We start from the raw sequence: 22,721 nt of genomic DNA on the forward strand, positions 1-22,721 counted from the left end.
TTGGTCATTTTATTATGATAAATGAGTAGAGGCAACGTTTTAATGATTTGAAGTAAAAAAAAAATTAAATGAAAACTTAAATTCTACTTTTCTGTTGTTGATATTTTGATCTTAGAACAACAGTAGCTGTGATATTTTCTGGTTCCATAAATTTAAATAGGAATTTATATTGGAGAGAAGTATAAAAGTCAGGGCTTATTATTTAAAGGTAGCCTTTATTTTAAGGTAGGTTTTAAAAACTTGTTAATGTGATAAGGTGTTAGCAGGTAATTTAGTTTTTCTTTGGTGCATGAGGATTTGGATTTTGTGAATAAAGGAAATTGGATTACTAATTGCAGAATAACAAATGTATTTTTATTGCATTTAATATTTTATTGGCCATCCTTTGTCTTATGACTGTAGAATAATGAACTTGGAGTACAAAAGCAAAGGGTGGGTGGAGTATTTTCAGTTGTAAGGTGTTTTTATTTTTAAACTGGTTAATACTAAGATACAGTTATTTTGAGATCAGAAAATTTCTTTCCTTTGAGGCCAGTGTGTGAATGTGTGTGTGTGTGTGTGTCTACTGTTGTCAGAGAGGTCCTTGAATGGCTCACTTTGGTCACTATCTGACCAACCAGAAAGCAAAGAGAGAGCGAAAAGGGAAAGTGTGAACTGTGGTGTAGTTAAACGAGATCCAGTCTTCAGATGCAGTCTTCAGATGCAGTCTTCAGATCTACAACGATTCTTATTAGAGACATTTGTTGACGAGGTCCACATCTTCCAGTGGTACCTCTTCTCTGGTTACATGGGTCACCCCTCATATTATGCCCTCTTCTACGAGGCTAACAGCAGGAGCAACCCTGCCCTGCAATTATGTCATGTCTTACCATCATCAGGGTACCTTCGCTTACAATAATCCCAGCCACACATCTGTACCACAGGGAGGCAGGCATTATTTTTGCTAGTTTCAGAGAAATGACTTGTTTCAAAGAAATTACCTGTCTTGGTTTCATGTAACTCATAGGTAGCAGAGCCAGGCGTGTATTGTGACTTTTATCATTTCTATCCTAGTACTCTTTCTACCACACTGACTATTTGCCCCATAAAAATATTTAGGTTTCTTCCACACAATAGATTTTTATGTAAGCTTAACAGTTCATAACTTGAGGCAAAGATGAGGTTTATTTAATGTCTTCTAGGCCAAACAGATGTGCATCGTCTGGGCCCTGTTTTCTCGGCATGATCAAATTTTGATTTCAGGATTCAGTGATTATCAAAGAATATGGTGAGAAATCTATTGCTTTCTAAAACCATCATGATGTTGGGATACAGCCTTTCTAGTGAATCTCTTTGTGGCTAGGCCTCACTCTGGTGACTTAAATGTGAAGCACATGTTGGGAACTCCTGTCCCATTTTACCAGGGGCAGGTTAGGTGGGAGTGCAGGGGAGCTTTTCCCAGCTTCCTTCTGGGGCCCACTTAATGCTTTTAATAAGTATATAAGAATTGTGAGACCCTAGTAGAAACGACAATAGGAATGAGTTTTTAGTTGTGATGACTCCTTTAACTTGCCAAGCTGAGTTTCAACATTCTGCTTAATAGGACCCCCACTCTTTCACTACTCTTCTTCTTCTTTTTTTTTTTTTTTTTTGCGGTACGCGGGCCTCTCATTGTTGTGGCCTCTCCCGTTGCGGAGCGCAAGCTCTGGACGCGCAGGCTCAGCGGCCACGGCTCACGGGCCCAGCCGCTCCGCAGTATGTGAGATCCTCCCAGACCGGGGCACGAACCCGTATCCCCTACATCGGCAGGCGGACTCTCAACCACTGCACCACCAGGGAAGCCCCACTTTTCTTTATAATGTGACAAATACATATTTCCAATTTTTAAAATTCCCTATTCCAAAATTTAAACTCAATCTTTTGTGAAATTTTTACTGAAAAGGCCATTTTGGGGGGGGGGGGATTGTAGAATCATATTTACCAATAAGTGCTGGTATTAAAGCTAAAAACATTTCTGGTCTGTTTTTTTAAGGGGGCGGTGGTTTGTTTTTTATTGCAATTGAAAATCATTTCTAGTATATGAATTAATTTCATTGGCTAAACATAATATATGTTTTAGTAAACATTTTCTATTTTTTAGTGAAATTTGGATTTAGGATTCCTAATTTCCTATTTTAAATGTAGGCTAATACGTTAGTTTTGAGATACTCTTGGAAGAAGTTTTAAGATATGTTATAACTTGAGAAGATTTAGGAAATTTCTATTTTAAGCCCAACATGATATTTCTGTTAAAACTAAATAGAAATTGTAACTACCTCGAGGTTTTGTGTAGTAAAAGTTTGGCTTCAATTGTTTCTAGCAAAGATGGATATATATGCGTTTTGTGTTGGTTCAATTTATGAGTGATTTTAACTTTGTCTAGAATTGGAACTCTTCAAGTGAATGTCCTCTTTTCAGAAGTTAAGAGTAATATTAGTTTTCCTTTCAATATAATTGTTAGCTGACAGAGAGAGTTTGTTGCTCTCCCATCACCTGAAAGTACTTGTAAGTTATATTAATAACTTTCATTTACTTTAAAGGAAGGAGGCAACAATTTGAAAATATCTTTACCTCACAAATGCTGAAAATAAGAACTTTTGGGGGGGAGGATTGTTGTAAATAATCTGCCTGAATTATTAACTGTAAATAGATTGTTAGAGATGTGCCAGGAGGAGAAAACCCATTAAATTTTCTTTGTTTAAAACTATCCAGTTCCATTGTTGGCTAAGACAATTTATTCATACAATCATATAAAAATCATATTTAATAAAGAACGATCCAAGGCAAAGAGAAAAAATGTCTTTATCCATAAGCAACCAGATGAGAAATAGATTTTTATTCAGTCAGATCCTTTTAGTCAATGAAACAGCATTTTCATGCATCTTGCACTCAAGTGATAATTAATATAGTCTAATTCAGGACATGATGCCTGAATTGATATACTGTCATCAATACCCCATGTTAAAATCAAACCTTGACAGGGGTTTAACACCCTGGAACAGGTCATCGTATGATAATACTCTTCGCCTCTCAGTATTTGTCTTCAACCAAGCAAAGTATTACAAGATGGGGTAAGAAAAAAAAAAAGGGAAATAATTACAAATGAAGAGTGACGCGGGCTGTGAATAAAACATATGTTAGGCTAGGCAGAGGCATCAGTGAATTATATCATTTCATGATGAAGCGGCACTGGGGCTGAACGGGCCTATTTTAAACCTTGATGTGTTTTATCTCTACTGTATTTGGACTGTCATCTTTAGAGAAAGACTTGGTGTAATTGAGAGTCAACTCCAATCTGCATGACTCAAGCATGAAGTGGGGGCCAGATGAGCACTGCCATGGAGGCTAGGGAAGCTTCTAATAAGATAAAATGAACAATCACCTTTTATGCCTTACAGTTACAAATGCATTCTGTGAAATACGGTGTTTAGAGTTATGGCTTACTAATGTCATTCATATTACAAAGTTTAGGGAGTGTTCTAATAATTAAGATCTAAAAGGAGACCATTTCATTTTAATGCTCATTTTAGGCGAGACACAATTAAAACCTGTTATGTTAAGCTTTCCTTGTGAAAACCTATTAGATGTAATCAGCTTAATTTGGTCATAATGTGCTTTCATTACGTTTGATTTTATTTGGCTATTTCACAAAAATCCTTGCCATTTTTCCCATATTAAGCTAAGCACCCTTTATAACCCACTCACACACCCCCTTCTTTCTTGAATTTATCTTGATAACTTCTGCCAGAAGAAATCACTCCCTTCTCTGAATACTTGAAGCACTTAGCCTCCACAGCTGTGTTCCCTATTTTGTGCTGCTTGCTGTTTTGCCGTGCAGGTACAAGCCTCTCTCCTCCACTGGGCTGTGAGCTCCTCAAGGGCACAAGCCAGAGGTTCACACTGTGTATCTATCATAGTACTAGGAACACCACCTTGGGTTATAAGGACTCAGAAATGTTAGGTGAATAAATCATGTGGGTCTATGGGTGTATATAATGTATACATAATGTCTATTAGGTTTGGGAATAGCTCAGAACACTCACACTCATCCCTTTCCAACTAATCAATCAACATCTCATTTTTCTGGTTTGAAGAAACTGTTAAATGTCTATCTGAAGCTAAGTTGGAGGCTGTGAAGCTAGGGATCAAACAGAGTATGAACAGTTACCACTAATATCTGTATAGGATTTACAGTCTTTTCTTTCTATCCATAAATTCCTTTGCTACTTATTGGAAATTCAGCAGGAAGTAGCATTAACTCAATCTCAAATTCCTAAGGGAGTGGTTCAAAAGTGGAATAGGCTGTGAAAAATTGTTAGTGATAAACTGGGTCAGGAAAACTGTGTAATTCAGTATTAGGTCTAGCTAAGCCACGTTTCCTGTGCATTTCCTGACATTCACCTACTAATCCTCCATGAAAAATAAAACCTATCCATATAGAAAACCAGTGAATTTCAGCTTACTCCATGGCAGCTGAGTTGCATGTACCCAATCCATCAAAGAAGGGAGACTTCCTGTCTCTCCCTCTTTATTCCTCTGCCCTCCTCTATCTTCCTTCCTCCCTTCCCTGAGAATGGCTACCTGTCAATTGCTTTCTTGCCCCACCTATAACAGAGAAGTCTTGAAAGAACATTTAGCAAGTTCTGAAAAGCATAATCACAATTGTATTTAGCCATGGCCTTTGGGCTTCATCCCTTATAAAGGTAAATGTAAGCAGATCTTGCTATTCTTTTCATATTTTGGAAAGTCTTATGTAAACTTTAACATGACTGATAACATTACCATTTCCTTTGTAGAACAGTTTATGTCTAGCAAGAGTATATGTTTATGTTCATTGCCTTTAAAATATAACTGAAAGATATCAATTACTATCTCATTTTGACAATTCTGCAAACACCAAATACTTAATTTTCTTAAACCTTTGATATTCAGTGAATTTAATTCAAATAAAGTAATATCTAATAGTAATAGGACAATTGACTAAGATCATATTGCAACTTAAAATATATATGATTTGGGGGCTATTTCTCATTTCTTAGGAAATGTCTTATAATATAAAAAGGAACAACTAGATTTTTATCATTTTAACATGATTTAAACCAAGGTTGGTTATATACACCTTAAGAAAGGAATTAAATTTTAATCTTTAGAGAGGAAGACAGGGATTATACAACCTTAGTGTATGGCATCCTTTATGGTAACAGTTAAATTATTTTGAAACTTGTTATACCTTTTAAATATTCTCATGATCTCCTAATATATGTAAGCTGGTTAAATATTTCATTAGGCAAAATATTATATGTGCCATATCATGATACCAATTTTTCACTTAAATTTTTAATAAGTTTGTAAACTATAAGAAGGAATTCAGGGAAATTATATATGTAAGAATTTGCCCCCGATTGTTTTGTTTTTTAGTAATCTTGTCTAGGTCAATTGTCCATAAAAAATCAAAGTTAGTTTTGTTTTAGGTACGTGTGCTCATTTTCTAGAAGAGAAGCAGATATAAATATTTAGTAATTTTTTACCAAGATAAGCTGAAATAGTTAATGGCTCTAGCTAAGGAACTCATGAATGCTGACACTCTGTTCCTTGTCCTAATACATTTCAAAAATAAATTATCTCCTTTTACTTAAGCTCCCCAAAGCCATTTAAACTTTCATAATTGTTATTAGCACCATATCTCTTTCTTCAGTATTACACTTTTAAGTGTTAAAATAAAATTCACATTAGAAATTCCAAATTATGAGAGAGAGTAGAAGTCACCTTAACAATTTAATAGATGTGAATTTGAGTAATGCTATATATAAACCTGAAACAAGAATGATTTACATGTGTCCACATTAAATATGAGTCCGTAGTATCCAGCCTGTGTCCGTTCCTTAGGAAATTGTATAGTTTAGCTTGTATAGAATTTTGATCAATTAAGTAGGGGAAAAAATGGAAGTGTTCTTACAACTGAGTGGAAACAAACAAAAATAGGTGATATGCTAGGAGAAAGTCATGAGTTTATACACCTGAGTTACCTGCTTATTGCTCCCCCACACAGTGTGATTTGGGGGTTACCTTACCCTGGTGCCTCCTCACAGCTGATAAAAAAGGAAAGATAGGGTCATACCAAATATTTCTCTGTGGTGAGATATTCTTATATCTTCACAACTAACTAACTTGCCAGCTGATTCTCCAGATGCTCAAATACAAGATGAAAATATTCAAAAGAATCTCACTGCTGAGACTTTCTGGAAGGAGGCAAATCATCAGCTCGAAAACGAAAATACTCAGAAGAATCCAATTTTGGCATTGCTGTAGATTCAGAACCCTCCCAACTTCCTTCTAATGAGTAAGTGACAGAAATCCACATGAATGAGATGTGAGAAAAGAGGGGGAAAAGAATAAAGTGAATGAAACAAATAACCTGGAACTTCAAAAATAAAATACAAAAATCCCTATGGTAGTTCAAATGAGTTCCTTCAGTTCCAAAACGAAGAGTGCTTCAATTCCATGCAAATGAGCATTGCCTTCAAAATTCTAGGCATTCTTAATCTTGGCTTCCTCTGAGCTGATGATAACTTGAAGAGATCAGCAATTTTTCCACCAGTCTTCTAAACTGTGCATTTTTAGAAGTTTTATCATAACTACACTATGTAAGAAAGAAGAAAACGATGACGTCAGTAAATTGCGCAAAACTCCTGTTTAAGTCAGTGACATACTGAGCACATTTGACACCTGGAACAGATCATTTTTAACACCCCCATTCTACACAATAAAATTATTTTCAGCAACAATCATGAAGTGAAATGAGTAATAACAGTGATGAGGATGATGTCTGGGGGGGACATAGGTAGTGATAATTTTATTCCATTGAACTTCGAGCATATAGTCATGTCAATAAAAATTATCAATAATGAAATAAATATTTCAGCACCAAAAAAAGGAAAAAAGTAATTGATTTATACTTTTTAACTATGTTGTTATATTTTTGGGGAAAAAATCTTTAAATTAAAAAATTTTCAACACAGATAAAAACTCCAAGTGGTCATTTACAAGAAGAGAAGAGATTGCAGTAACTCAGGTTCTGTGTCTTCACTCTTTCTCGCTGTGCTATCATTGGTTATTTCAGACCTACTGTTCAAACATAGGAATATGCCATAGCACAGGAGTTGGAGACCCAACTGCACTTGAAGCCACAGTAAACAACTTGAGAGTGGTTGCAGGCTTAGTCTTGAACTTAGTCTTACAATGACCACATGCAGCTGAGCTGCCAGGTATCTGAGCTGACCATATAACGTTAGGTTCTTTGAATTATTTTCCAAGCAGAATAAAATGTTTATTAAATAATAAATAATAAAAATGTACTAATTTGAAGCTTGTATATGTATAGTATTAAAATTCAAGTGTAACCACAACAGCAGTTGTTTATAATTTAGACCCATGAAAAATCTGGGGGAGGGAGAAGTACTGATATTGCTTAGAATTTCTGGTACATGATTATAGTGAGAAAAACAAAAAAAGCAGACGTTTTGTGGGTGTTATTACTGCTTTTAAATTCTCTACTAAAAATGTACCCTCTTACTGTCTGATCTTTTTTTTTTTTTTAACATCTTTATTGGAGTATAACTGCTTTACAATGGTTTGTTAGTTTCTGCTGTATAACAAAGTGAATCAGCTATACATATACATATATCTCCATATCCCCTCCCTCTTGCATCTCCTTCCCACCCTCCCTATCCCACCCCTCTAGGTGGAAACAAAGCACCAAGCTGATCTCCCTGTGCTATGCAGCTACTTTCCACTAGCTATCTATTTTACATTTGGTAGTGTATATATGTCCATGCCACTCTCTCACTTCGTCCCAGCTTACCCTTCCCCCTCCCCATGTCCTCAAGCCCATTCTCTACATCTGCATCTTTATTCCTGTCCTGCCCCTAGGTTCATCAGCACCTTTTTTTTAATTTTAGATTCCATATATATGTGTTAGCGTACAGTATTTGTTTTTCTCTTTCTGACTTACTTCATTCTGTATGACAGTCTCTAGGTCCATCCACCTCACTACAAATAATTCAATTTCATTTCTTTTTATGACTGAGTAATATTCCATTGTGTATATGTGCCACATCTTCTTTATCCATCCATTTGTCGATGGACACTAAGGTTGCTTCCATGTCCTGGCTATTGTAAATAGACCTGCAGTGAACATTGTGGTACATGACTCTTTTTGAATTATGGTTTTCTCAGGGTATATGCCCAGTAGTGGGATTGCTGGGTCATATGGTAATTCTATTTTTAGTTTTTTAAGGAACCTCCATACTGTTCTCCCTAGTGGCTGTATCAGTTTACATTCCCACCAACAGTGCAAGAGGGTTCCCTTTTCTCCACACCCTCTCCAGCATTTATTGTTTCTAGATTTTTTGTTGATGGCCATTCTGACCGGTGTGAGGTGATACCTCATTGTAGTTTTGATTTGCATTTCTCTAATGGTTAGTGATGGTGAGCATCCTTTCATGTATTTGTTGGCAATCTGTATATCTTCTTTGGAGAAATGTCTGTTTAGGTCTTCTGCCCATTTTTGGATTGGGTTGTTTGTTTTTTTGATATTGAGCTGCATGAGCTGCTTGTATATTATGGAGATTAATCCTTTGTCAGTTGCTTCATTTGCAAATATTTTCTCCCATTCTGAGGGTTGTCTTTTCATCTTGTTTATGGTTTCCTTTGCTGTGCAAAAGCTTTTAAGTTTCATTAGGTCCCATTTGTTTATTTTTGTTTTTATTTCCATTTCTCTAGGAGGTGGGTCAAAAAGGATCTTGCTGTGATTTATGTCATAGAGTGGTCTGCCTATGTTTTCCTCTAAGAGTTTTGTAGTATCTGGCCTTACATTTAGGTCTTTAATCCATTTTGAGTTTATTTTTGTGTGTGGTGTTAGGGAGTGTTCTAATTTCATTATTTTACATGTAGCTGTCCAGTTTTCCCAGCACCACTTATTGAAGAGGCTGTCTTTTCTCCATTGCATATTCTTGCCTTCTTTATCAAAGATGGTGACCATATGTGCATGGGTTTATGTCTGGGCTTTCTGTCCTGTTCCATTGATCTATATTTCTGTTTTTGTGCCAGTACTCTACTGTTTGATTACTGTAGCTTTGTAGTATAGTCTGAAGTCCGGGAGCCCAATTTGTCCAGCTCTGTTTTTTCTTTCTCAAGATTGCTTTGGCTATTCGGGGCCTTTTGTGTTTCCATACAAATTGTGAAATTTTTTGTTCTGGTTCTGTGAAAAATGCCATTGGTAGTTTGATAGGGATTGCATTGAATCTGTGGATTGCTTTGGGTACTATAGTCATTTTCACAATGTTGATTCTTCCAGTTCATGAACATGGTATATCTCTCCATCTGTTTGTATCATCTTTAATTTCTTTCATCAGTGTCTTATAGTTTTCTGCATACAGGTCTTTTGTCTTCTTTGGTAGGCTTATTCCTAGGTATTTTATTCTTTTTGTTGCAATGGTAAATGGGAGTGTTTTCTTAATTTCTCTTTCAGATTTTTCATCATCAGTGTAAAGGAATGCAAGAGATTTCTGTGCATTAATTTTGTATCCTGGTACTTTACCAAATTGATTAGCTGTAGTAGGTTTCTGGTTACTGCCTGATTTTGAGGCAGACTTCTTCTACCTCTCTTCTTTTGGTATGCCATTGATTTAAGTTATTATTATTTTTTTAATCAGTAAAATGACAAAGGCACATAAGGCAGTGGCTTTTGTCTCACTGTACAGTGAAAAGTTCCAAGATTCTGTAGAGTAATAATAAATATAAAGTAACCGTCCTTTTGAATATTTTTCAACAAATATTTATATTGCTTCAGTTGTTATTTCATTCATTTATTCATTCAGTTATATACGTTAGGGCCTCCACTTAATTTCTCAAGAGTCATTCTTCCTTTCTTTAGTACAATGGTCATTCTTCTTATCTTTTCCTAAAAGCATGCTTACATTATTAGAGTTGTATAAGAAATACTAAAAATTCTCTGTCTTCCATAGTATTGTTTTTAGCAAGCATCTGAAAGCATCTGTAAAGATAGTTAAAGAAAATAACTCTCCTATGAGTAATCCTATTCTGGCCAATGGCCTTTTCAAGCATGCTGTTATCCAAACAGGTACAGAAAAAGATAGAAAGACAAGGACGTAGGCCTTAAATTCCAGCTACAACAACAAAAATTCCCTAATATCAGTAGGTCAAGAAAGAGGGGGGGCTTGATCAGCATAACACCCGTACATTGGGGGCTGTCACGCTAAGTGTGATTTGCTGCCATATGCCACTCAGGTTTGGGGTAGGCCTTTAATTCAGAGGGCTTACTACAATCTTAAGAAGTGGCTGATAGAATTGTAATTATTCTTATATTTAAATAATCTCTGGTGACTGTCAGAACAGGCCAGGTTCCACAACTCTTGACAAGCACAAAACCTAAAGCAGCTTTCACAGAATTGGCACATTATTTGACTTGGCAAACAGAGTGTTTAAAGCTGTTTTTACAGAAGTTTCCATTATCTTTACAAAAGCTGCTACAAAATTTAAGCTTTTTTTCACATTTCAAACGTATGTGTGTTTGTTTATGGACAGATAAAACCAAAGGGAAAATAGAAAAGCATCCCAGGTTTTGTGCTAAGTTTCCACCCAAATAGGTATGTGTTGAGACTGGCAACTAGAGCTGTACATGAATATCTTGATTCAGGTTAGTGAAACAGACCCCTATTTCTCCAACGCAAAAGTTTCTTCCAGTGTCTTCAGTCTTCAGCCTTCACTCTTTATTGTAGCTATCTTGTGAGTACATCTGAATCTGTATTTCAAGTTTTTATTTTATTATTTTTACTTTATAACTTTTCCCTTAAAAACAGCCTTAGTCCTATTTTTAACAATCTTACCTCTTGTTATGAAGCTAATGCAAATCGAGATGAGAACTAAAACATCTGAGCTGATGTTTCATACCCTTGAGATGGTTGCCAGTTAAGGGTTTGGAGGAATGCTATAGATTGCTATGAGATAAACCCACCACATACAGGCTCACTGCTTCATTTACTGCTTCTGGCTAGAACTCTCTCAATTTCTATCATTTTAGGTACCTCCTTCTAGAAACTTCAGGTGAAAGCAGAGTTGGGCTAAACCCGGGGCCGTTAGCCATCTTCCCCCAAAGACAATCTTTACTTAAGACAACCAAAGGAAGCAGAAGGAATAGGCATAGCCATGTCCTTAAACATTCCTCTTCGTGATGTTGGTTAAAGTTGGTAAGATTGTGAACTTGTGAGTCACTCTGACCCTTACCAGGAGGCTCCATGCTGTTCTAGTGCCCCCAAGAACAGGAACATCTCAAAGACATCTGCCAGATTCCCGGAATAGTAACCCCAAGGAGTATGGTGACAGGCAGAGTTACCATTGGGTGTCATGACACAGCCTAGCACCACCAGTAAGAAAAATTTTTAAATTCGTCATTTAGTAATGACTACTAAATGTTTTTAAATTTAGCACACAATTCTAGAAATTCAGTGAGAGGGAAACTGATATTTCACAAATTCTAAGATATTCAGAGTTATCCTTAATATAATAATTTTCTTTGGCGTCTAAATATATTTTTGAGAGGAAAAAGCCTTATTTTAGTACATCATTTCTCAGGCACTTCAAATTTTAACGTGAGTGATATAGAAGATTCTTGTATGAATATATAGTAAATTTTTTTAAAGTCTTGATTTAACAGATAAGCTTTGAGCATATATCTTAGTGCCTCAAAATAATTATGCTTGTTTTTCAAACAGAAGGAAGATACAGCAGCTGAATTAGCTGCCCATTTTTATTCATAAAATGATAATTAGAGAAGGTATAAAATCTGGCATGTCAGGATTTAAGAAAGAATACTTGCTTGCTTTTAAGCATCTAGTAAAGTGCTGACTGTCTTTTATATTTCAAAGTAACATTTCAGACCTTTGTTTGTATGTATCTGCAAAGACCAGTGTGTACCTTGATTCTAGCTAAGAGTCATCTGAAGACTGATCTATATATTTGTAGCTAGAGGTGATAATGGTGGTTTAATAATAACTACCGTTTATTCAGTGCCTGCTATGTGCCAGGCAGTGGTGGCAGAGGCTTTATATACATTATCTCGTTTCATTTTCATGATAACCATTCAAGGTAGAGGTATTATTATTCCCATTTAACATATGAGGAAACTGAGGCTCAGAGAAAATAAAGTATTTTCTATAGCATACAAGGCTAGTAAAATTGGGGCTTGTGCCAGCTCCTATTCTGGACAAATGAAAATTTGGAACTCTGGATGTAAGGTGAGCACAGGGACATGTGAGACTGGCCTGTGGTCTGTAGGGGTCAGAGCCAAGGATGACTTCAGAGGAGAGGCAGAACAAAGGATTGAGGAATAGTTTTCCTGAATACTGGCCATAGCACCAGGCCACAGGCCTTCACTGATGGAGCTAGGATTTCAACCAGGCACTGTCTAGGTCAAAAGCTTCTGTTCTTCTCTCTGTGCTTTGCAGATCATCCACTAGGTTGCTGATACAATGGGATACAGAGGTGAGTAGGACATGTCCCTGCCTGCAAATAGCCTACAGTCCAAAGGAGGAGACTGACACATTAACAGATCTTTTTCTTTTTAGAGATAGGTCTTTTGTTTTTAGTTTTTTTATTTTTTTGAATTTTATTTTATTTTTTATACAGCAGGTTCTTATTAGTTATCTATTTTATACACATCAGTGTACACATGTCAATCCCAATTTCCCAATCCATCACACCACCACCACCACCACCCCACCTCTTTTCCCCCTTGGTGTCCATAAGTTTGTTCTCTACATCTGTGTCTCAACTTCTGCCCTGCAAACCGGTTCATCTGTACCATTTTTCTAGGTTCCACATATATATGTGTTAATATACGATATTTGTTTTTCTCTTTTCTCACTTACTTCACTGTATGATGGTCTCTAGGTCCATCCACATCTCTTCAAATGACCCAATTTCATTCCTTTCTATGGCTGAGTAATATTCCATTGTATATATGTAACACATCTTTATCCATTCATCTGTCAATGGGCATTTAGGTTGCTTCCATGACCTGGCTATTGTAAATAGTGCTGCAATGAACATTGGGGTGCATGTATCTTTTTGAATTATGGTTTTCTCTGGGTATATGCCCAGTAATGGGATTGCTGGATCATATGGTAATTCTATTTTTAGTTTTGTAAGGAACCTCCATACTGTTCTCCATAGTGGCTGTATCAGTTTACATTCCCACCAACAGTGCAAGAGGGTTCCCTTTTCTCCACACCCTCTCCAGCATTTGTTGTTTGTAGATTTTCTGATGATGCCCATTCTAACTGGTGTGAGGTGATACCTCATTGTAGTTTTGATTTGTATTTCTCTAATAATTAGTGATGTTGAGCAGCACATTAACAGATCTTAATCACTTATAGTATTTGCTTACTGTACACATGTTCTGATTGTCAAGGAACAAGGATCCATAGGAGGTAGGGATCAGTGAAGGCTAATTGAGGAATGTATCTGAGCTGAATTTTGAACAATAAATAGTTAAATAAACACACACACACACGAACAAGCATGTACACACATACATTTACTGTTCATGAGCCTTGATCTGCCACTTTGTCCAAGTCTGCTAATCAGAAAGAAAGGTAAGAAACAGATGAACGTTGTCAGCCCTCCGTATTTCGCTCAGTCTGACTTTGCAGCCATGTTGGCACTCCACGTGATCTACCCTTGTCCTAAATGGCGTGCTGACTTCTTGATTAGGGGTTTCTGTTTTGTTATCAGTGCATTAGGCAGTGTGACACTCAGGTGGCAGAATTTGATTATAGTTTTCCCCTTTGCTTTCTGAATTGCTGTGGGTTTTCTCTGGTGTTGGCTGATATGTGACCTGCGCAGTTTTTGATTTGGAAAAGTTTCCTCGAGAACTAGCAGGATGAACTAACCTCCACCTCAACCCCAGCTTCTGTTTTTTCTGACTCTTTCTGGTCGTGGCTCTGTGTGCCACATTTAAGAAGGCTAAGCCTATGATTACAGGACTGCTTTATCCAAGAGCTGTGAGGAATGGATCAAAAGTGATACCATCAGCTCCAGCATGACTAGTCATTACCTAATGGACTCTTCCGTCTTTATAACTTTCTCGAGGCCAGTCAAACTTGGGCAAGAGCTGGAGAAGTTTAAACCTGCTGATGAATTTTAGTTAAACCCTTTCACAAGGGCAACATATGGACAGTAGTGCTCTTCATCATTGGCAACCTGAAACCATATTATCTGTTCCAGAAAGTTCAATAGGCTTCCTCTTTGTGACAAAGTATTTCAGTATGCAAAACTCATGTTCAATATGGGTAGTTTTGTGGTTTTCTTAATATCTCTGCTTAGAGACATTACCTGGTAATATTTAAGAAAATGACATTGGACTAGATTTCTTTAACTGGAATGTTAAGGAATTAAGGGTGAGTAAAAATAAAAATAACATAAAAAGCTAGAGTATGTTTTAAAGTAGCTGGGTTTTGATATTTAGTTGTTCATTCAATGAATATGTATTAAATGCCTACTGTGTGCTTGGCATTGCTTTAAGTGCTTGGAATATGTTAGTGAACTAAATAGACAAAAATCCCACCTTAAATACATTTATATTCTAAAATTATCTTCTCTTTGAAGAAGTCAGTAATTATACATATACATAGGCTGAGCTGTAAGCTCATGTAAATTTTTTTTTTTTTTTTTTGAGGGGGTATGCAGGCCTCTCACTGTTGTGGCCTCTCCCGTTGCAGACCACAGGCTCTGGACGCGCAGGCTCAGCGGCCATGGCTCACGGGCCCAGCCGCTCCGCGGCATGTGGGATCTTCCCAGACTGGGGCACGAACCCGTGTCCCCTGCATCGGCAGGCGGACTCTCAACCACTGTGCCACCAGGGAAGCCCTCATGTATATTTCATGTGCAGCTTTTTATTTTATTTCAACAATTTGACCACCTTATATAATTCCTCTAATTTTTTTTTTCTTCTCCTGTATTCATTCATTTAACAAATAGGTATTAGGCAGCCAGTGAGTGTGAAACACTAGTGTGTGTACAGGATAGAGACCTGCCTTCAGGAAGCTCACAGTCCAGTAAGAGAAATTGAGACTTGCACACAAATAGCCATCTAGAAATTAATACATGATACATTTAGTAAAAGTCACACAGCGTTTCTACAGAATTAAGGGAGAGCAGGGCCAGGGAGATGGAAGAGATGGAAAGATGAAGGGGCTGATCAAGTGAATCTGAGAGAAGGACCATTTCAGTTCAGGAGCCATTATTAGCAAACAGCTTTGCAAGCAAAAGGTAAAGAAAAAAGGGCAAAATGTATTTAAAGAATAGCAAAATAGCACACCTTGACTGGCATATATTAGTAGTGAAAAGTTGTGTTAAATCCAGTTTGTAGAGAGAATTGAATGACAAGCTCCAAGTTTGTACTCATTCAGTAGAGATGAGGGGAGGGAGGGTACTGATGAATTTTTGCTATAGAAATGGCACTAAATATATCATGTCTAGAGGAGTTAAGCTTATACCCCGTCTTCAGGACGATTGGTCCAGGCTAAGACAGCATGCTGTGATGGTTAGAACAGAGAGAATTCTGTTTGGTGGCAGCTTTCTTGTACAGTGTCTTAAGGTACAATTAAGTATTATTTGGACCAATTCACAGTGGGACGACATAGGCAAGGATGTCTGCGAACTTTCTAAAGAATGGCAGCCTCTTCCTATACTTTCAGAACACAATTCTGTCAAGGTGACACCTTTATTAAAGAAAGAGCAGTTATAATTAGATATTGGGAAACTATAGAAAATTTGAGAACGTGAAAGGTCTAAGAAGAGAAAAATATCAAATAAGGAAGTGACTGGTAACTCAACTCAAATATATAACTTTTTATATCAATTGTATGATATAAGTTTATTTGGGAGGATAATTTTAAATGTCACTGTTTTCTGTTTATGTCAGATCCAGATGAAGAACTATGCATCAGTAGACTGTGCAGTCCATAAATGATCACTTATTTGTAGTCAGTATGTAAATGAATAAGTGGTTGGATTCCTTGCTTAAAAATACATCAACACTAGATTCCATCAATAAACACTTAGAAAATCAGGTTATTCCTGCAGTGGCAAATTAGGTGTTAAGTAGTCATGTTTGTGTTTAATTGGTAACCACTCACTTCTTGTGAATGCTTTAGTACATCAAAAAGGTGTGCTGAGGGCTTCCCTGGTGGCGCAGTGGTTCAGAGTCCACCTGCCGATGCAGGGGACACGGCTTCGTGCCCCCGTCCGGGAAGATCCCACATGCCGCGGAGCGGCTGGGCCCGTGAGCCATGGCCGCTGAGCCTGTGCGTCCGGAGCCTGTGCTCCGCAACGGGAGAGGCCACAACAGTGAGAGGCCCGCGTACCAAAAAAAAAAAAAAAAAAAAAAAAGGTGTGCTGAGCTTCAAATTCACAAGCTAAGGTTAATTTTTAGTTTGGAAGTAATTGTTTTTAAAATACTGATTGGACTTGCTAAGAGCGCATTAAGAAGACAGTTAAATAAATTATTAGTGAATAACGAATGAATAAAAAAAAATTTTAAGTTAAAACATCTCTGAATTTGCCATTTGCTGCTGAAATTTTGCCTTATCTACATTAGTCTTCAAATAACAAGTTAGATTTTTCTAAAAACATTTCAGGATGTGGGTGATTTTTATGCCTTTATTAATAATATAACATGAGCATGAATCTTAACCAAGACATGACTTTCATAATTATTTTTTAAGAATGTCCTTTATTCCCATAGTAAGTTAATTATGGATCATTTAACATGAGACAGAAAACAGTCTCTACACTGGATAACAGAGAACGTTAAATTCCATTTTCAGCATTACCGTTGATTAATTGTGACAATGAACAAGTCACTCAAGCTCTACATAACCTCAATTTCTCCATCTGTTAAAAGGCGATAATATCTGTCACCAGATATTCTCTGAGCACTTTGGAATCACTGGCATAAAGATGTTCCATAAATCAAAAGTAGTATTGGTATTACTCATCCAAAATGTAATAAAAGATTTTTTTTAATGTAATAACCATTCAGCTCAGATTTAAAGATAGTCTCTGAATTTAGAATTCCTTCCTACTCCTGCCTTTTAGTCTTGAATGTTTACATTATTTCCTTCAAGCTTCAATCCTCTGAAGGTAATTATTGCATTCTTCTGCTTTGTTGAGAATCGTTATATTTTATGGCTTCCCTTAGCTTCTACTTTAGGTGCTTTCTTCATTTTACACGCCCTCTCTCCACCCCCAGAATTTGTACACCTTGTGTCTCTTTTCTACTTTGTACTTTTTATATTTTCATTTGAAAATATTCCCTATGATTTTCTTTTCCTTTAAATAGACAACTGTTTACCTTGAAATTTGCTTTCCTCACAGTGAAAATTAAAGTCAAAGTTACTTGCCTGTCACTGGTCATTCTTACAAACATTTCTTACAATAAAGAGACAGGTTGCATTTTATTAAGAAGCCAGCTAAGAAACAACTTGGTTTTGAGGATAAAAGTGCCAAAACAAAAAATGAAGCGTTAAAATGATGTGAGAAAATCAAACAGTAAATTTGAATTTCAATGTTTCATACCAAGAGGATTAGCTGTACGAGACTTCCTAGTTGATCATTCCTTTTTCCTCAGCTAAAATTGATTTGAGGTGCTACTTTACTCATTTATTAAGTTCACATATATTCCTGGATCTGTCTCTGAGCTCTCTATTCTGTTCAATTCATCAGTTTGTCTGTTTTTGTGCCAATTCTTATGATTTTTATTTTTAGAACTTTATTGTACATCTTAATATCTAGCAGGACAAGTCCTTTTTTAAGGTGTACTTAGCTATATATAACTGTACTCCTCCATGTAAATTTTAAAATAAGCTTCAATCCCTCAAAAAAATCCAACTGGAATTTTAACTGGGAGAACTGTTGTTGTATTAAGTTGTTTCTGACACTGTCATATATTACCTGGTAAAGTCAAGTACAACAAGATGATCTTTAAAAACCTTCCATTTAAAAAATTCTGTGATTCTAAAATAAGCAAAAGGCAGCTCCTTTATTCCTTCAATGGGATTATAGTCTGATTGAGAATGTCTTCCACCAGAAGAGGCAAGCATATTTGCGAAGCAGCCTGCTAACAGTCTGGTGGCAGGTATGCTGAGGTGACGGAAGGAAGAGAAAGTCAGGATGGTGTGGAAGCTTTGGGGAAGACTGCTTGGTGGAATAGTTGATTATGTCAGATTTGGCAGATAGGGAGAACAGGGAGCCAAGTAAGGGGCAGGCAGTTTTGAAGACAGCAAAATAGCACAACATGTTGACCACAGGGAGGCATCCATACAGCAGCTGCTACGAGTTAGTTAGGAGAAGGGAAAGAGGGATTCCCCCCCGCTACAACTGTGGTTCTTAATCTAGGCTAATTTTGCCCTCCCACCGCCCAGGGGACAATCATCAATGTTTGGAGCCATTTTTCGTTGTCACAACTGTTACCGACCACGGTTCCTGGACTCCTTAATCAAAAGATATTGATAAGAAGCAAGACAAGAAATTCAGGCAAGGCTTTACTGGGACTCAAGGGAGCAAAAACAAGTAACAAGTTCGCTCACTCCGTGAAGTGGCAGGGGGGGCGTGGGGAGCTGGTTCCTTATACGGGGTGAGCGGAGGGGTGGATCTAGGGGCTGGTCTGGAGGGATGGCTTTAGGTGGTCTGCCCACCCCCTTCCTTGGTGGTGCTGTGTGCAGCGTGCATTCGCAGTACCCTGCTTTTCTCCCAGCTCCTCAGAAGTGGCAGTTGGGGTTTTGGTCTTTTTGTATCTTGTTCATAATTTGCCGCAGCTGTGCATGCACACAGTTATTTTTAGTTCCTTATAGTTTCTTTGTATTTTGTTGCTCAAGGAGTTGTTCATCCAGGTGTAAGCGCTGTGGCAAAAGGTCCCAGGTCCCAGCCTGTCTCACAACTGGGGAAAAGGGGTTGTTACTGCATTTAGTGGGTAAAGGCCAGGATGCTAAACATAACACAATGTACAGGGCAGCTCCCACAACAAAGAATTACCTGCCCCAAAATGTCAGTAGTGCTGAGGTTGAGAGATCCAGACATAGAAGGAACTTTTAACCCTGGCTGCACATTAGGGTCACCTGGGAAATGTGAAAAAAATACCAATACCTAGTTCCCGCCCGCCAGCAGGAATGAAGCTCTAGAGATTCTGACTTCATTGGTTAAGGATGCAGCTGTGGGTCCTGGTTGTTTTAAAAGCTTCCCAGTGATTTTAATGGGCCGCCAAAGTTGAGAGCCACTGCTCTGGATCCATGAAGCTGAGACAGGGAGATGATTAGATTTAAGGGTGGTGTTTTGTTTTTTTTCTTTTACACTCTTCATTCATGCTACTTTAAAAAAATTCATATTTCTGTACTTTGACATAAACAGTACAAGAAAATGCTTTTGGGTATGGTGTGTGTTTTTGTGTGTGTGTGTGTGTATAAATTTCACTTGACTTTCTGTTGGAATTCAGGAAGATTGCATGTAGTTATCACATTCCCCCCTATGTCCACCCAGAAGACCCCATGTTCTGTTAAACCTTCCGTCTTGCAAACAAATCTCATAGATGTATATTTTGTCTATTTATGAGTCTACTAAAGCAAGCACAATATTTTTGACATTTATGATTTTTCCCTATATTGAGATATTTAGAAATATAATGTGAGCACAAACTGAATTGTCAATATTTTTGTCAAATCATCCGGCTATCTAGTATGGCTTGGACCATATCTTCTTGCTCAGAACACTGATGCAGTTTGGTGTCTCATGTCCTGAAGTTATGTTATTGATTTTGAAATGGGCTCCCTTTTCCAAATGCCGAATCTATGGAGCAGCTGGTGGTGGTTAGTGACCGTCTGCACCAGCAGCCTCATCTTTTTAGCACTGAAAATTAATTTTTCTCCTCTTGGCACATAAAGAACTCAAGTGTGCCCCTTACCTCGTTACCTGAAATGTTGCAGTGGCACCAGCAGTGGGGGGTGTATAATGGAGCAGCTATTTGGGCATCAGAAGTAGCAGCATTGGGATGTTACACATGAAGAGATACCAGGAAAAGGCCCGCACCCTTTCCTCTGGAAACAAGCAACTTATATTCGCATGGATTCCAAATATTTGATTTGATTGTTTGATTCCAAACAATGAATATAACATTCCAAACAATGAATATAACATTAAGGGCTCTGATTGGAATTTTCTTCTCCCCTAAAATGGCATATCTCTATATTCAAATGATTGATGTATTATGCAAAATACTCATGATAAATGAATACTGAATTGCTCTCTGTAAAAGTTTTGGAGCTGAGCTTCCAGAGCTCAGTAATCTGGTCATCCCAAAAGATTTATCCTTCACAGATTTACATGTACTTAAAAAAGCCTCCAACAAAAATGTTTCAGTTTTGCCATAGGATAAGAAACGGTGTTTCTGGTACAGTAGAGAGTTCTGGACTGGGAGTGGATAAACCTGGGGTTTGATTTTGTATCTACCAAGCGTGTTGTTTAATGTTCTTTATTTTATGACCACTAGGCATTAATCGTCCCTCACCTGGAATCCAGTAGAAAAATGCCCCCAACTAGTCTTCCGAACTCCAGTTTCCTTCTTCTTAAATCCACCTTCTACTCTGCTGTCAGCATGAACTTTCTAAAATATAAAACTAATCCTGTCACTCCCCAGGCCACCAAATGTGGCTGTGCAGACTGAGTTTCTCGTACAGATATTGTTTGATGCTTTCTGTCCCCTGGGTCTTCATTCATGTTGTCCTTTTGGCCTAAACCATATTTCTCCATTCCTTTTTCCTAGATAATCCTCCTCATGCTTTAAGATGCATCTCAGGAATCTCCTATCCAGTGAGCCTTCTGATTTTAGGTGCACTTCTGCAGGCTTCCCTTCAATTTCATTATAATTATCACATTGAATGACAACTATCTGTTTAGATAATTTACTGGCCCTCCTATAAAGGTGGTGATATGCTCTTTAAAGACAGGTACCCGATCTTAATTATCTTCCCTTGGTACCTAGCATGATGCCTAGCAAATAATGGGCATTTGGTAGGAAACAGTATAGAAAGGAAGGAGAGAACAAGGAAGCGGAAGGAAGGTGAGAAGAGAAATGGGAGGGAAGGGATATGATGCAGTGAGGATAGGATGGAATAGGATAGAATAGGACAAGTATGAAGGAAAGAGGGAGAGGAATGATGGATGATATAATTGGTCTATGGTGATTTCTAAGTTCAAATCCGTTTTGAATGTTTGTGACTCTATACCATTACAATACTCCATGTCAACCCTACTCTTTCCACAGTGTTTTTATATATTGTGCCACACTCATTCTTTCACTGTCCTTTGTGTTTGAGTGGATTGTCAAGCAATGGATTTCTAGTAGAAGGGCAAAATCAAAACCAAGATAGACTTTCAAACCTCTCTAAATTTTGCTTTGTCTCACTAAACTTTGCTGATCTTATTTTGAGATTTTTGTAGTTCATATTACTCTCTTGATATCTCCTGAGCAGCCTACTTGGATACTATACCTTGTGATGTATAAATAGTATTTATTTAAGAATATATGAGTATCTAGAAATTTTTATAAATTTTTCTTAGAGCCTGTTATTAATTAATACTTTATGATGGTTCATTAATTATGATATAGGTGCTTTATGAAACCTGCCCCTTAGGTGCCTTGGCTCATGTATAAAATTCTGATGAGGTAAAATTTTATATTTTACTTTGATAAAAATAAAGGAATGATATTGAAATAGCCAATTTATATTATGTGACCATTTGGTTTCCATCTTAGAGAAAAAACTAAGGGTAAGAGATGGGGGGAATCTATAATGTAAGTAGTGACTTCCCATTCAGAGGCCCACATATGTGGGAACAAAATTGAAAAAATTATTCAGATAATTTGAGAAAAATGTAATTGTCATTTAACTATGTATATCTAACTTTTAGTATCTAAAAAGGTACATTTTAACTTCATTTACTATCAAAAACCTGACCTAAGAAATAGTGATCATTCAAGATCGTTCAACACAGAAGTTATTTCTACCAATGAAAAACTATCATAAATACAAGTTGCCTAAATTCCTGGACCCTCAGTGCTGCAAGAAACTTTGAGCTCTAATCTCAGAGTTCCCAACTTCAAGAAAAACCTCAACTAAATAAGTTAGGTTAGTGTCAATCAATTTCATTTTTTAAAAACATTCTTGATAGGATCACACAACTTCATAGTTAGATATTATCTTTTCCAGGTCCTTGGAAAATGCAGTAAGCATTCAGTAGTATAGGTTAGCGTTTCTAAATTCCAATTTTTTATACCAATTTTGTATATAAAATACTTATAACTCAGTGCAAACAAAAAGCCAGAAATGCTTTATGTACTTATTCACATTATACATTAAGATTGATTGTTAGAGGCAATTTAATTCATTAACTCAATTAAAGTTTTTTTACAATGTCAGTTCTTCACTTTTACATATTTAGACTATTATAATATCAATATGTCTCATTGTCTTTCTGGCAGGAATAAAACCAACTTTAACCCTGATTAAATTAGTGGTACATTATTGATTCCTGTTTCAAATTCATTAATATGCTAGGAACCACATGTCAAT

General features: G+C 37.0%; 1 protein-coding gene across 9 annotated transcripts in view; it reads left to right on the forward strand.

The window, feature by feature from the left end:
• The window catches only part of KIAA0825 (KIAA0825 ortholog), a 402,948-nt gene that overhangs the window by 256,281 nt on the left and 123,946 nt on the right, over positions 1-22,721 (forward strand). The window contains exon 19 of one of the 9 annotated variants that reach the window (XM_049708410.1): positions 1,182-1,267. The exons of 7 other annotated variants lie outside the window; for them this stretch is intronic. In XM_049708410.1, the coding sequence (XP_049564367.1) occupies positions 1,182-1,236 (55 nt within the window). In that variant the 3' untranslated portion in view covers positions 1,237-1,267. Of the gene's footprint in view, positions 1-1,181; positions 1,268-18,521; positions 18,634-22,721 lie in introns of all 9 variants that reach the window. One more of the 9 variants, XM_033401070.2, reaches the window with a different exon arrangement.

This window comes from Orcinus orca, chromosome 3, assembly GCF_937001465.1.
Source record: "Orcinus orca chromosome 3, mOrcOrc1.1, whole genome shotgun sequence".
NCBI classification, from domain to species: domain Eukaryota; kingdom Metazoa; phylum Chordata; class Mammalia; order Artiodactyla; family Delphinidae; genus Orcinus; species Orcinus orca.